General features: G+C 37.5%; 1 protein-coding gene across 1 annotated transcript in view; it reads right to left on the bottom strand.

The window, feature by feature from the left end:
- LOC124356590 (NF-X1-type zinc finger protein NFXL1-like) overlaps positions 1-17,248 on the bottom strand; it is an 88,131-nt gene that overhangs the window by 13,846 nt on the left and 57,037 nt on the right. Inside the window, exons 8-10 of the mRNA XM_046807685.1 lie at positions 12,016-12,147; positions 3,168-3,379; positions 1,958-2,144 (exon numbers count right to left, since the gene is read on the bottom strand). Coding sequence (XP_046663641.1) covers positions 1,958-2,144; positions 3,168-3,379; positions 12,016-12,147 — 531 coding nt within the window. The remainder of the gene's footprint in view (positions 1-1,957; positions 2,145-3,167; positions 3,380-12,015; positions 12,148-17,248) is intronic.

Raw genomic sequence — 17,248 nt, 5'->3', positions numbered from 1 at the left:
GCTTAGTCCTAAAAAGGACCTTTTAGACCGCAAAGTTATGTTAATTCCTACAGCAGAAACTGGAGAGGACAAGAAAACTAAATACTATCTGTAGAGACGTGGAGAGATGCACTAAATACAGTTTTGCTACTATTATGAATACATTTCTCCAGGTAAATTATTGCCTTAGCAGACATATTAATATGAAAGAAATAATTTTACGTCAGTTAACTATCTGCCAGAAATGATCTTGTAAATCTATAATCAGTAAATCAACCTCAATTGATTTTATAATTTATCTGTAGCTGACGTTTAAACTTACTTAACAGGCTGTATACTAGAATTATTGTCTTGGAAATTTTTTACTTCCAACAATTTAAGAAATGAAAATTAATCACAATTACACGACTAAGTGTGCTTTCCATTTTTGTAACACTGTTTGTTTAAAAAAAAAAATCAATTTATAAATCTGATCCCAACACAGTTCTCTCGTACTTAGCCAACCTTTGTGTATACGATATACTGTTTCATCTGACACGTAGCAGTAAAATATTGAACCATCTACCTAATTATAAAGGCCAACATATCAATATATTTTTACAATAATTATCTACATTGCACATCGACAATAATGTTACACATTTAAGACAACTTTGTTTCACTTAACCCTCTCCCGCTCGCAAGGCATGAATCGGCACGGCCACGTTATAGCCACTGCAGCCTAAACGGCACAGATCGGCACGCACTGCTTTATCTACTAGAGCCGATATGTGCTGCTCTCGAGTAGCAATAGTTTGTACTACTACGGGTTGTTTGCTATCAGGAGACCATTTACTTTACTTTTACAGTAGATTTATTCCATTATTTTGCTATTTATATTAGTTGTGCGGAAACAATGGCGGGTTGTAGTCGTACACTTCGTGACAGTGAAATCGATCTCGTTATTAGTAGTGATTGCGACGATTCAAGTGAGTGTAGTGATGTATCAGAGCTTTGTGAAGTGGTTGGTGACATTGAGGATGTAGTTCGGAGTAATCACAGTGGCAGGGGCAGTGACGGCGAGCCAGACAATGACCTTCACCAAGTAACTGCGCAACAAACAACCCGGCGCCCAGCTGTCCGTGTGCCCCCTCCCTGGTCTCGTACAATCAACTTCATTGAACCAATATATAGTAAAATAATTAATATATATAATTATAGTTAATTACAATGACAGAACGTATGCAAGTTGAGACGCCGTGTATTTTGACCGAGCCCGACCGGCAGGGCGAATTATTTGAGGTTACAAACACCGTGAGCGCCTGGAAACAATGCGAGCGGGAGAGGGTTAATCAATCGATTGATTAGAAAAGGCATTTAAAAATTATCACGACTTTTATATACATATTATAAGTGATGGAGATTCTGTGGATTCGAGATTCAACTTCAACCCAACACAAATTTGGATTTGAGAATCTATTGATGGAATTCGACAAACAAAACTGCAGAGCCGCATCATAAATTATCAGCGTATTGACAGACTACACAAATTACTGATCACTAAAACATGTTTTTGCCGTACTTTGAATTTTCAGAACTGTAATTACATAACCAAAATTAAATAATCATCAGACTTTTATGTTCATACTGTTATGCGTGGCGTGAGTCTACTGTGGTTATTCACGGACAACAGCTAACTGGTATTACGCAAATTACCATGAAAACATGGTTTTATCATATTTTGCGTTTGAAAACCTGTAAATAGATAAGCAAATCAACAAATTTGCTGTACTTTTGTAAATAATATTTTGTTTGCAGTTTCTATTTTCTATGCCCTAAGTTTAAAATACATTTAACCCATTGAGGAAGCAATTAACCTAGCCTTTCTAGGACTAAATGTTTGAATTGATTTTGCCAAAAATGCATGCGAATACTAAAATATTAATAGAATGAGTTTGGATACAGATAAATTAGTCAATTTTATCTGCACTGTACTTACTTTCTCCCAAGGCCCAGCAGGCTTGAAATTATCCAGCACATTGACGAGAACTGCTGAATGACAGGTCTTGGGGCAGGAGTGCGGACAGTTGTCATGTGGTAAGTCACAGATCTGGCGACATGGCGGGCACGAGCCGAAGTGACAACGATGGGGGTCTCTCTGGGTGTGGTGGCAGTCTGGCGGTATTCTGATTGGAACAGAAACTAATCACTAGAGTTCACTGGTATACTTATGTGCTTATTAGTAATGTACGCTATATTATGTTCATGATTTTTAAATTAAATATGAATGTTGTTTTGTTAATTTCCATGTGCTCATCAGTCACAACTACCTATTAAGCTAGGATAAATGTTTGTACTGAACTAAACACATTTCTTCCAACGTTTAGTATAGAAGAGATCCTATAATATATTCCTAGAAGAGATCTAGGTATATATTTTGTGACCAGTTAATTGTTAAAAAAAGAAGCATTTAAACATTAAAGACATAACTATTCAAACAAAACTAAAATTCCTTTAGGATGACTACAATTTCACATAAGCAAAGTCCCAATAAAACTCAGGAAAAAATCTAGGATTATTGCTAAGTTTTTATGTTAATTTTCTGGAATTAAGTTAGGGGTATCAAGCTATTTTGTGTCTAGTTTCGGCAAATGAAAGTATAAGCTCAACAATATTAAAATGATAAGAGAATAAAAAAAAAAAAAAAAAAATGGATTACACATCTGCTTGTCACTGCCTTTGTTCATTCTACAAATCTCAAACAATTATACACTTATCAGCAACAGTATTATTTTCTGGTTTTCATAACATGGATTTTGTTCATTTACAGTTCATGTATACAAGTATAATGGAAATGTAAGGTCTTTTAAAAAATTATTAGTTAAAAGGGAATGCTAGTGACTCGGCAGCAGCGCATCTGAGGCTCTGCTTTGAACATGAGGCTAAAATTTAAAATTGTATTATAAATAAGCCGTCTTAAACCATTAAATGTTTCACGTCAGAAACTCAGATTTTACTGTCTCAATGCTAATGAATTGTAAAAAATAAGATTATCTTTTAGTAGTAATTGTTTATTATTTATATTCAGATTAGATATACCCAAAAGAAAAACTATATGTTAATAAATATTTCAAATTTACTTTATTTACTCTACAGTAAATGACAAGTATTAAAATCATATATAGATGAACAGACGTAGGTGTTTGTACCTGCAAGGTTTGAAGCATCGAGGAGGGCGAGTTTTCTTGTTGCGACCACAGGGCACTGTGATGGCAGTGGCTCCACAGCGACACTTGACCTGCACTGTGAGGGGGCAAGGGTAGCAGGGGCCTCGGTGACACACAGACGCACACTTGTGGTGGCCACATCCCAGCGTGCGACCACACGGCTTCTCACACGCTCCACAGTTGCCATCACAGCACTGAAAACATGTTCAGGTACACTCTGGAGCATATGATCGTGATGACTAATCAATATAGAATAATCAAGTCACATTTCAAAGTAATGTTGTTGATTAATGTGAACAAAATGTAAATATAATTGTGAAGTTCTGTGGTAAATACATTTTCCATCTTCTATAATATCAAATAGGATTTTTGCTTCTTGATTGAGAGACATGCTTTGAAGGGAACAGCCTTTTCTAAAAATATATTTCTTCAGCGAGATTTAGGAGTTTTTCACATGTTATAATAATATATATTTTCTGACAACTGCACACCAGACTGTATTCCCAAGATTCCTTTCAACACTTTAGAAGTTGAAAGGGATCCAGGCAACTTATAAAGTTTGATTGATTTTTTTGTGAAGTACTTATTATAGTTTGAAAAATGATGAGACAACACACTTCTTTGGCAGCCTATACATTATTTGGTTGTTACAGCTGTTATGGAACTATGAGAATAACATGTTACTTTGTACATTGTTTTCCACTGTGCTAGTAAATACTCAATAGGCCAAATATTTTTAGTTTAGAGGTTTTTTCTATAAGATGTTATTAAAGAAAACCAGTGTTACAAGATCACACATTTATTTGGCAGCCTATACATTATTTGGTTGTTACAGCTGTTATGGAACTATGAGAATACCATGTTACTTTGTACATTGTTTTCCACTGTGCTAGTAAATACTCAATAGGCCAAATATTTTTAGTTTAGAGGTTTTTTCTATAAGATGTTATTAAAGAAAACCAGTGTTACAAGATCACACATTTACTCAGTGCCACACATAATTTTTCCTAATATATTGTGGCTACAAGTGAAATAAATTATACAAGTTTTATTTATTCATAATATGTTACAAGCATAGTAATGTATCACATCATTATATTACAGTGTATGCCATTTATATGCTCCATATTTTGACCTTGGCCTGTATTTATATTTTTCAAAATGTGGTCCATGTAAAGGAAAACTTGAATATGTTTGAGACTCACAGTAATATCCACAGCCATGACACCAGAAGTAAAGATAATCTAATCACACCCAATGTTAGACTTGATAAATCTTATAAGTCACTACTATCAGCAGCTCAAACTTTATAATAAACTCCCCACTACCTTAAAAAACTTGCCATTATCAAGGTTCAAACCAACATTGTGTGACTGGTTAAAGAAAAAGGAATTTTACACCATTGAAGAGTATTTGGCCTGTGATGATTTTGAGGGGATAAATGTAAATAGCTAGGGCTTAGTTCTGTTAAAAATTTTATTTTATTAATTTTTGTAATTTTAGGCTATGTTGTTCTCATTTTGAACTCAGAACTAAGTGAAAAGATTGTACACCCTGTCCTTCTATTGGTTGAATATTATTAAGTACGAGGGTAATTCGGAAAGTAAGGTCCGTTTTTTTATTAAAAAAAAACCACAGCAGATTTTTTCAAAAAACTTGTTTTATTTGATTCCTGACATCAATTACTATTTTTCTACATAATTTCCACTTTTATTTAAACACTTGTCATAACGATCTATAAGTTTTTGAATGCCGGTGTCATAGAGGTCGGCCGCCGTCGTCGAGTGACGACGCAAATGCCGGTGACGTCGAGTGACACCACTCCATCGACTGGCGTTTCTGGGGTTATGTGAGAAACTCATGTCTCGTCACCCGTCACAATGTGGTCTAAAAGGTTATCACCTCCCTGATGATATTGGATCAAAAATTCAAGAGCAATACCCATTCTTCTTTTTTTGTGTTCCTCAGTAAGCAGCCTGGGAACCCAACGTGAGCACAATTTGAGAAAATCCAAAATTTCAGAAACAATTTTAAACAATGTGGTTCCACTCAATTTTGGAAATTCTATTGCTAATGAAGAAACAGTGAATCGCCGATCTTCACGAATTTTTTCATCTACGGCTTTCACCAAATCTTCGGTGATCATTGACGGCCGACCAGATCGTGGTTCGTCATGGACATTTTCCCGTCCATCTTTAAAAGCTCTCGCCCACTTCCGCACTTTGATGCAACTCATTGCATTTGGACCGTACACTTCACTTATCTGTCGATGAATATCCGCTGCTGAAACGTTCCTTGCTGTCAAAAACCATATCACAGACCGTATTTCACAGTCGGCGGGACGTTCAATAGTTTTAAACACTTAAAAAAGGCACAGACAACAGCAGACTACAACGATTTCACTGCAAATGGCGTCGTTCTGCGTGCAATGCATGCCGGGAGTCAGGCCGCATGCGCATTTCGCTGCTCGCTTACTGTTTGTCTGGTTAACGTGAATCGGACCTTACTTTCCGAATTACCCTCATACAAATGTTTAGTACTTTGTATTAGGCAACTAGACTGTATAGTATAGAGAACTGACGAGACCTATTGTAATTTTCTGTGTAATTGCCTAATGGTCAACAAAGATTCTTGATTCTTATATTCTCCAGATGAGGTTAATTGTCACATACTGTTATTGGCTAATTAGACAATTTGTCTGTTTGAAGTTTCCAGGAATCTCTGAAAATACTGGAACTTTGAGATACACATTAACTATCCTGGGTTAACTATTCAGGACTTTCATTCCATCTTGACTGAAATCCATGAATTAGGAATCTCTGAAAATACTGGAACTTTGAGATACACATTAACTATCCTGGGTTAACTATTCAGGACTTTCATTCCATCTTGACTGAAATCCATGAATTAAGAGGTACCAGAGGTAAGTTGTATTCAAAATATTTTAATTTATTCCATAAATTGTGTGTGCTAACTTCGGTTACAAATCATGGTTGGTAGGCCTGGTCCTACACTGCATACACATCGTTAACGACGCTCCATACTTTAAATTTAATTAAAGCAGTTTAGTGTAATCTATAGTGGCCAGAGTTGAGTAACTTAGTATTTAAATACATTTTTTTGAATTAATAAGTGTATCGGACTATATCATATCACGCTAGTAAGTAACAGATCGTAGTTAGCCTAACAACTCAACTAACAAGGTTAGACAGGCCGACCGTAATACATCCACGTTGTTTTTTATCGATCTACGGAGTGTCCTATCATTGTGAATTGCATCGTTATCTTATCAACGTTGGTGGCTATACCGATAACGTCCTGGGACGGTAAACCTGAGTTCGCCGGTTCGAGTCCTAGTACCTGATTAAACTTTTTGCTAATTCAGTAAACCCATTTTATTTTATTACACTTTTTATATTTTATCATCTGTTACTTATTTATATAATTGTTATCTACTTATTTATTTATTTATCTCTAAAGTTTTTATTGCGTTGATTATTTTTAACTAACTAGAACTTCTGACATGAGTTTAAAAATTGAATTCACAAAAAATGGGAAACCAAACGTTCTGTTTAACAATAATAAATACCGTGAAAGCTACTCATTAAAGTCTGGAGAAATTATTTGGCGCTGCCTGGGAAGGAACTGTGGAGCCACAATTAAATCTAATTCAGAGAGGACGACCGTTACTACAGTCAACTGTAAACACTCGGATCCACACCCTGTCACGATGAGAGCCCTTACATCTCCGCGGATGAGCTCATCGTTGCCGGCTACTCCACCCGCGGCCGAGACCACTATGCCCCGCTCTTCTACGACGCCTTCTCCAACGCACCCTAGGTCTCCCATTGAGGCGCTGACACAAACTGCAACGTCTGGCTACCCGTCACCCGCTACGCTCGTCACCATCTCCTGCTGTATCATCGCCCGATGCCGTCTCGGACTCTGCCCTTCCTCGGAGTTCAAGTGGGTTGGAAGCCGAAAACTTGGAATTGAGGAGGCGTATCGACCAACTTACGACTGAACGAGAACAAATTCTCGACCACTCTATTCAGTCGGACGCACGTCTTCTCCAATTCACCGATCAGCTGTTTGTAGCGAACTTGTCGACGATCAAGACTCCTGGTGGCCGTACAGCTGATTGCGCCGTACAATGTGACCTGTCGTCGTCTACTGCCTGCCAAGACCCGCGCTGCAGTGAGATCCGCAACTTAGTTGCCAGCCTCAAGACCACCGTGGAGGTGTTGGAGGCTGAGTTGGAGTGTTTTAAGGCTGAAACGGTGAAGAAAAGTAAGACTCGGAGCGATTCAGAAAACGAGGGCGGGTGGTGGTACAAAATAAATCAAAAAGAAATTAAAAAAGTAACCCAAAATCTGAAAATATTTTATCCGAGCATAAGCGCCATAAAAAACCTGTTCAAAAAAACCAAAATTCAAAATCCAAATTAACAAAAAATACCCACAGGAACACCATCTCAAATATATTGCACATCCATCATCCAGGTAATAACCAGGTGTATATCGAGGGTGACAGCCATGTCCGTCATCTGCGGCCTTGTTCGACAGTGCGTGAGTCCATCGACCAGGGTGGGCGGCACCTGCAGGCCGGGGGCCAAGCTTCTGACGGTGACTGATAATGGTCTACCTCCGCCTGGGAGCTGCTATGTCCTGTTCGCTGGAACAAACGATGTCGCCGCCGATGAGTCCTATACCATCTTCGAGCACCTAGAGCGACAGTTAACTGCTCGCCTCAGCTCGTCGGCCGTCATCGTGTCAACTGTTCCGCATTGACATGGTCTCTCTATGGACCACGCCGTGAACCAGCGTATTGCCCTTGTTAACTTCTACATCGAGGAGCTGTCTGTTCGATATAAAGGAATAGAGGTGCTAAATTTCAACGAGATCGGAAGACGCTGGTTTACCCAACACGGTATGCACTTGCGACTGCCTGGCAAGCGACTGCCGGCTGAGCTTCTGTTGGAGTGTCTTGATCGTTTCGGTCAGTCACCAACCATCCGGCCCCCAACCTCGCCTGCTCATGCTGCCTCTTCCACTCCGTTGTCTTCACTGCCTGTTCAAGATCGCCAACAACTGAGCTCGGAGGCACTATCTCCAACGGCAGTGCAGCCTGTGGAGCTACATCGAGACCAGTTCCTCTACTTATGACGCCAGGACCTGCTTCCTCGAGATTCGCGCTGGTGCCATCTCCAGCAGGCGCGATGACACGTCCTGGCAATAAGACATTTGCCGAGGCCGTCAACAGCTGTTCGCCTGCCACCTCATCGCCGGTGCCTTCGGTCAAAGTTAATTCTGTTTTTTTTAGGGGCCCCACGGCCGGCCGACGAACAAAATTGACTGATGTTACCCAACAAATACAAACGAGTTAAAAATTGCTCAATCAGATTCAAATCCAACTGCTTCACCAAAATGCCCAATCTGCCACTAACAAGCTTGACGAAATTCAACTGATGTGTGCAGAAATGAAAACAGATGTACTTGTGTTAACTGAGAACGGTTTTAATGACAAGAACATCGACCTATGCAAAATTCCAAATTTCACATTGGCTAATTCATATTGCCGACAACTTTCCAAAGGAGGAGGAGTAGGCATTTTTGTTAGAAAAAATTATACTTTTTCTCCATTTTCACCCATAAAAACTATCGAAAAAGATTTTGAAGCAGTTGGGATAAAATTCAATTCAAACAGATCAAAATTAACCGTCATCGGAATATATAGGTCTCCCAATGGCAATGAGGAAAATTTTTTTACACATTTTGAAGCCCTACTGATGGATTTGACTAGCCATCAACAGGATTATGTCCTAATGGGTGACTTCAACATTAATGCAATGGACACTAATCATCCTTCCATCAAACGATTTGTCGACTTGTTAAGGTCATTTGACCTAGAATTGTTAGTCTAAATGCCAACGCGTGTGATACATTCAACACAATCGACAATTGACAACATAATCTCCAATCTATCAAGTGTCGCAGTGTCCGTGGTCAATACAGCTATCTCGGACCACTATGGCCAAGAGGCTATAATTAGTGGAGTAAAAATTGAGAGGGAGCTCAAAATCACAAAAACAATAAGAGACTTAAGGCCAGGAAACATCGCTCTTCTCAACACTTCCCTTTCTAAAGAAAATTGGAAACACCAAAATTCAATTCATTCAGTAGATGAGCATTTTAAAAGGTTTAGTGATACACTCAACTTTCATCTCGACATGTACTGTCCACTCAAAACCATAAAAGTTTGTCCCAAAAGGGTAAACAAGAAATGGATAACTAAAGGAATTTTGGTTTCTAGAGAAAAACTTCTTTCTAAAGATTTTCTCAGAAATCCAAAAAACGTCCCAAAATGAAGAATTCAAGCGGTTTTTTTTTTTCGAAATTACAAACGAATTTATAGAAAAGTTATCCAAGCTGTAAAGGCATATGATGTTTCCAAATCAATTATATCTTCCAAAAATATTTCTAAAACTGCATGGGACATCATCAACAATAAAAACAAATCATGCAACAAACAAATCAAATTAAAAAGTGGTGATAGACTTGTGGAGGACGCGGTGGAGGTTGCAAATAGGTTTGACAGATTCTTCGGATCTGTTGCTTGTGAGCAAGGCCCTTGCCCATCACCCCCACAAGGAATCCCAACACGTAGGAAGTGTCCAGTAGCCTCTCTGGCACTAGCACCTGTCGTTGAGGAAGAGCTTGAAAAAATAATTCAGCAGCTCCCAGCCAAAAAAACAAATGATTTAAATTCAATGTCAACGTAGCTCATAAAAAATTGTTCAAAGCATATTGTGAGACCATTAACCCAATTAGTAAATTTCTCTTTTGAACAAGGAGTTTTTCCCTCACTCCTCAAAACCGCTAAAGTAACCCCTATATTCAAGAAAGATGATCCCCAATCCCCACAAAATTACCGGCCTGTCTCAATTTTGCCAGTTATGAGCAAAATATTCGAAAAGCTTTTCTTGACACGAATGCTTCAATTTTTTAATAAACACAACCAGCTATCGGAAGACCAGTTTGGCTTCAGGAAGGGCAAGTCGACAATAGACGCAGTTGTAAATCTTGTCGACATGGTTGTAGAGGGACTAGAACGTCGGGATCACACATTGAGTGTGTTCCTGGACTTATCGAAAGCATTCGACTGTGTTGACCATGTTACAATGCTTGACAAACTTGAATCTCATGGTATCCGAGGCGTGCCTCTCCAGTGGCTCAGATCATTTCTAAGCCACAGAACTCAAAGTGTCCAGATTTCAAATAAATTATCTGAACCAATTCACCTGAGTTATGGTGTCCCACAGGACTCAATTCTCAGTCCAATTCTCTTCCTGATCTATGTCAATGATGTAAGTTCATCACTTCTGCACGGAAGACTAGTGCAGTATGCTGATGACACGACTCTCTGTTTCACTAACAAATCAAAATTGACTCTGGAACAGCAGAGTTTTGCTGAAATCAACAACTGTGTCCAAAATTTTAACAGCCTCAATCTTAAAATAAATTCTGCAAAATCCAATTTTATAAATTTTGCTTTACGACCAGTAGATAGTCATGACGAGCCAGCTGTTATGTTGGTTGACACTATGCTGGAAGAAGTATATTGTTCGAAATTCCTGGGAATATACCTAGATCGAGGGTTGACTTGGAACGATCACATCGACCACGTTTGCTCCAAATTGGCCTCAGGCATTTATGTTTTGAGGTCTCTAGCCAAATACTGCCCGACTCAAGTTCTGATGATGGCGTATTATGGCTTGATTTACCCCCACCTAACTTACGGGCTGGTGTTGTGGGGAGCTTGTGCAAACAATCAATTCCTGAGAGTGTTCAAGCTGCAAAAACAAGCGCTCCGCATTATCGCTAAGTTGAAATTTAGAGAGTCGTGCTAGGAAGCCTTCAAAAATTTGCAACTTTTGACGCTGCCCAGTCTCTACATCTTGGAAACAACTCTGTTTTGTATGTCTAAATGTGCCATGACGAAAGGCCGAGACATACATGTGTATGAGACTAGAGGCAGAGATAACTACCGAACTGGTAGACACAGAATGGTGGTTTATGAACGCTTGCCTTCACAGGCAGGTGTTCAATTCGTCAATAAGTTACCAGATTCAATTAAAAATCAATTCAACACTCAAAGTGTTAAAAACTCGTTTGAAACGCTTTTTAGTGTCACAAACATTTTATAATGTTGACGAGTTTTTTGCTTATGATTGGAAGACCACTAATTAAAAAGACTGACTAAATTCGTCGCTGGAAGTGGGAATAATTGGTGAATGAATGGATGTAAGTACGTTTGCAAAATTGTATGTTTGAATGAGATTTCTTGTGGTGTGTTTGACAAAAATTTTAGCCAGTAAAAATATGACATTTGCCATGCGTTGTATAATGTTCCGGCAATAAAAAACTGATTTGATTTGATCTGATGTATCCATAATGTGACTATGACAACTACGAGGCTCTTGTCACTCAGGTTTATCACCATTGTTATTATCTTCAATTAATATTAATCCTATACAATATATAAACCAATTTTGGTAGAAACCCTTGCAATTGAAATAAGGTTTAGTAATGGAAACGAATAGTTTTTTAAATTTTTTGATTAATGCCCCTTTTATTACCATTACACGAATGCCAAGTTTTATTCTATTCTTATGAACTGTTTTTGAGATGACTTTTTAAACAAAAATCATACGGACAGAGAGACACTAAACAAAGATAAATAGAAGATACGTTCATACAAACTTTCTTATTCGATTTTATGTGTACTATTTTAAACATATAATTTAATAGTTTGTAACAAGAAAAGATACCTTCCGATTGCATGGGTGTCGGTTACAGTCCTTTATCTGTTTACATTTAGTTTCACACAAATATTCCTTCTGACAGGGAACTTCTTTGGTATGCAATCCACAACGGCATCTCTTCTCAGCACGTTCAAGACACTAAAAACATACATTTAGTTTAACACTAATATTCCTTCTAACAGGGAACTTCTTTGGTATGCAATCCACAACGGCATCTCTTCTCAGCACGTTCAAGACACTAAAAACATACATTTAGTTTAACACTAATATTCCTTCTGACAGGGAACTTCTTTGGTATGCAATCCACAACAGTATCTCTTCTCAGCACGTTCAAGACACTAAAAACATACATTTAGTTTAACACTAATATTCCTTCTGACAGGGAACTTCTTTGGTATGCAATCCACAACGGCATCTCTTCTCAGCACGTTCAAGACACTAAAAACATACATTTAGTTTAACACTAATATTCCTTCTGACAGGGAACTTCTTTGGTATGCAATCCACAACGGCATCTCTTCTCAGCACGTTCAAGACACTAAAAACATACATTTAGTTTAACACTAATATTCCTTCTGACAGGGAACTTCTTTGGTATGCAATCCACAACGGCATCTCTTCTCAGCACGTTCAAGACACTAAAAACATACATTTAGTTTAACACTAATATTCCTTCTGACAGGGAACTTCTTTGGTATGCAATCCACAACGGCATCTCTTCTCAGCACGTTCAAGACACTAAAAACATACATTTAGTTTCACACAAATATTCCTTCTGACAGGGAACTTCTTTGGTATGCAATCCACAACAGCATCTCTTCTCAGCACGTTCAAGACACTAAAAACATACATTTAGTTTAACACTAATATTCCTTCTGACAGGGAACTTCTTTGGTATGCAATCCACAACGGCATCTCTTCTCAGCACGTTCAAGACACTAAAAACATACATTTAGTTTAACACAAATATTCCTTCTGACAGGGAACTTCTTTGGTATGCAATCCACAACGGCATCTCTTCTCAGCACGTTCAAGACACTAAAAACATACATTTAGTTTAACACAAATATTCCTTCTGACAGGGAACTTCTTTGGTATGCAATCCACAACGGCATCTCTTCTCAGCACGTTCAAGACACTAAAAACATACATTTAGTTTAACACTAATATTCCTTCTGACAGGGAACTTCTTTGGTATGCAATCCACAACGGCATCTCTTCTCAGCACGTTCAAGACACTAAAAACATACATTTAGTTTAACACTAATATTCCTTCTGACAGGGAACTTCTTTGGTATGCAATCCACAACGGCATCTCTTCTCAGCACGTTCAAGACACTAAAAACATACATTTAGTTTCACACAAATATTCCTTCTGACAGGGAACTTCTTTGGTATGCAATCCACAACAGCATCTCTTCTCAGCACGTTCAAGACACTAAAAACATACATTTAGTTTCACACTAATATTCCTTCTGACAGGGAACTTCTTTGGTATGCAATCCACAACGGCATCTCTTCTCAGCACGTTCAAGACACTAAAAACATACATTTAGTTTCACACAAATATTCCTTCTGACATGGAACTTCTTTGGTATGCAATCCACAACGGCATCTCTTCTCAGCACGTTCAAGACACTAAAAACATACATTTAGTTTCACACAAATATTCCTTCTAACAGGGAACTTCTTTGGTATGCAATCCACAACGGCATCTCTTCTCAGCACGCTCAAGACACTAAAAACATACATTTAGTTTCACACAAACATTCCTTCTGACAGGGAACTTCTTTGGTATGCAATCCACAACGGCATCTCTTCTTGGCACGCTCAAGACACTAAAAACATACATTTAGTTTCACACAAATTAATGGACAATAATAGTTAAAATGAGTTACTAATATATTTACAAACATAGAAAAAACACAAATTTAAATCATCGAGATTACATAAAATCGACCAATCAATACTTTTTAAGCACTCTCCAAAGTCATACAACCTGTCTTGTGAAATAACACGTTTTTTATGTGGTTTGTTCACATCCTTCTCTTTTGAAGTGATTGAAAGAGAGAAATTAACAAAAACACCTGCATGATCAGAGATTATCCAAACAGGATGTGTTTCTTGTTAGCATAAGTCATAAGTCATAAGTCATATATTTGGCCATTAAATACATATTTGTACAATTGGCTACGTCATACAGATACATACAAATAAAAAGCAATTAACATATACAGTTAAAACTACCTACAGACTAACTTTGGAAGACTAGACTAGATATATCACTTTTAAAGAACTCGTCAATTTTGTAAAAAGGATTGTTTCAACAGCCCAATCGTATAAAATATTTCTAAAACTATTGAAGCTACTATAATGAGCAGAAATGTGCAGTCTATTAAATAACCTTATGCAAACAATTTCATAAGATAATTTAGTTTTACTTAACCTAGCAAAAGGTACATGAATTTGGTGAGAATTCCTAGTAGCATAAGAGTGAACATGCTCATTGAGGACATAATTATTAACATTATTTTTTGCAAAAAGTAGACAAGATAAAATGTATAGATTTATATACAGTTAGTATTTTACTGCAAATAAAGAAGGGTCTACAGTGCTCAAGACAATGGCGTTGTTGAGAATTCTGACTGCTTTCTTTTGAATAATCAATACTTTCATTTATACTGCTACAATTACCCCATAATAATAGTCCATATGTGATTACACCTTGAAAAAGGGCAAAGTAAACCATTCTAAGATAGTGTTTGTCTACACAGTGCCTCAAATGGTACAAGAGATATATGACCCTGCTCAATTTTTTTACATACATTATTTTTATGAGAATGCCAGGTTCAACTTTGAATCCAGAGTGATTACCTAGTAAATTAAACCACATTATCATTACAATCAGCTTGGACTCTTAAGGAGAAAACCATATTTTGAGTTTTTTTCTAAATTCAACAACAGAACATTTGATTTATACCATTCATCTGCTTCATCGATCATACATCTTAGTTTAAGCTCTCTTTCATTTTGATTATTTACTGTTGTAAAAAAAGTGACCATCATCAGCAAACATTACTGATTTATAACTCACATTGTACTCAAGATCGTTAACCATAATTAGAAATAAAGTAGGGGCCCAGAACTGATCCCTGTGGCACGCCAAACTTTACCTCAGAAGATTTAGAAAGATTGCCATTAGTAAAAATGTTTTGTTGCCGATAACTGAGGTAGGATTTAAACAAAGAATTTTGAATGCCTGTTACACCATAGAATTTAAGTTTTCTCAACAGGATGTCGTGATCGACACAGTCGAAGGCCTTGGAGAGGTCGCATAAAACTGCACAGGTGTCAAAGCCTGCATCGAAACCAGCCAAGACGCCCGAAAACAAGTCCCCCAACTGCATCGTTTGTCGACATCCCGGCTCTAAAACCAAACTGACTACAACTAAAGAGATTATTTGTTTCAAAATATAAGTTAACCTGGGTTTTAAATGATGGCTTCAAAGACTTTAGAAAAAACTGCTACCAGAGAGATAGGCCTGTACGATTTAACACCCCTATGATCACCCTTCTTAAAAGATTGGCACAACCTTTGACACTTTTAATTTACTAGGAAAGATTCCCTCTTTAAGAATCGCATTTAGACACATGGTGAGAGGGATATTCACTCCACTGCACACCAATTTCACTAAATTATTTGAAACATTATAAATATCACAGCTTTTGGAACTTTTTAACTTTAAAATTACTTTCACAATATCAACTATACTCTATAGGCTGCCAGGCGAAAGACTGATGTAAAGGTAAGTGTTGCACCTCTAGGAGCTCATCTGGCTTTGTATTTGCTGCGGGGATTTTCTCTCGGATTTCATCCACTACCCGAAATGAAGTATTCGTTGAAAGAATCAGCATCCGGAGTAGCATGTTGTTGTTGTTTCGGTTGAGTCTCATGTTTTATAATTTGCCACGCAGCTTTGCAAGTGTTGCTTGAGGACTGAATAAATTCTTGGTTAGCATGAAATTTAGCTTGTTTTTAGAGCACTCTTGTAATTGATCTTGGCCAATTTATAATTTTTAGCATCCCTGGGATCTTCAGTCGCTTGTGAAATATTAAAAAGTGACATAACCATTTCTTTCATTTTTGCCAACTGAGGAGTGTACCAGTTGCGCAGACCTTTAGGTTTTATGGTAATTCTTGAAGTTATTTGTTCTTGAGTTCCTCATTGGCAAATAAATATTCATCCAGCCTATAAACACATTGTGAAACTTATTATACATTTCTTCAGCACTTAATCCTTTAAGAGTTTACACCCAGTCAATATTCTGTAGACAAAGTTTAAAATCTTCAACTGCAGGCCCAGGTAATGGTCTGAAAGGTCTTCAAGTCGTTGAACCTGTGTAACTTCTTTTGAAGCTGCCATTAGCCGGTCATAAATGTTAAAGGATAAAAAACTGTGGTCAGATATTAAAAGATCAAGAACATTAACGTTGTAGTCTGATGGTCTAATGTTTGTTATTGTGTAGTCAATGCAGGCTAAGCCTAAAATTGGAACAATAAAGGCCAGCAGTTCTCAAGAGATTATGAAGCTTTACAGTTGTAGTATTGTTCCCATTTGCTTCTATATTCAGGTCGCCACACAGCACTATGTCAATCTTAAATTTAATCAAATAAATCCAGTAGATTTTCCAATTTTTCAAAAAAAATGTTATTGTTTTCCACCACTGGGCCTATACAAGGATACTATTAATAACTTTTGGTCACTGAGTTTGACTGCAGAAACTTCGAATTGCATCTCGACACAAAATTCTTTAACATCAACTTCTTTTACTTTTAGATCTTCTTTTACATAAATACCAGAACCTCCGTGACTACTGGAGACTCTGTAAAATATTGTAGCGAGTTTGTAACCTGTGAAGTTAAAGAGTTCAAAATTGTCTTCACTAAGCCAATGCGTCCACTATGCACAGTACCGAGTAAATTTATTTCTTTTAAACACATTTCTATTTCTAGGACTTGTTAGTCAAGCATTGAACATTTCCAAATAAGATATTAAATGAATTTCTTGAGATCTTGTCATTATTTGGGGGTGCTAATATTAAATTGTGAACATCATTACTTAAAGTTCTTACATAGGTTGAATTGGCCGAGTTTAGGTTTCTTTCATCTTGTTGGCTATAGTTTCTAAAAAAAGTTGTGGTGTACTCGCTGTAATGACTGGACTGGTGGATGATGGTA

The sequence above is a fragment of the Homalodisca vitripennis genome, chromosome 1 (genome assembly GCF_021130785.1).
Source record: "Homalodisca vitripennis isolate AUS2020 chromosome 1, UT_GWSS_2.1, whole genome shotgun sequence".
Taxonomy (NCBI): Eukaryota; Metazoa; Arthropoda; class Insecta; order Hemiptera; family Cicadellidae; genus Homalodisca; species Homalodisca vitripennis.
The sequence above is the reverse complement of the archived record's forward strand: the minus strand, read 5'-3'. Positions and strand labels throughout refer to the sequence as shown.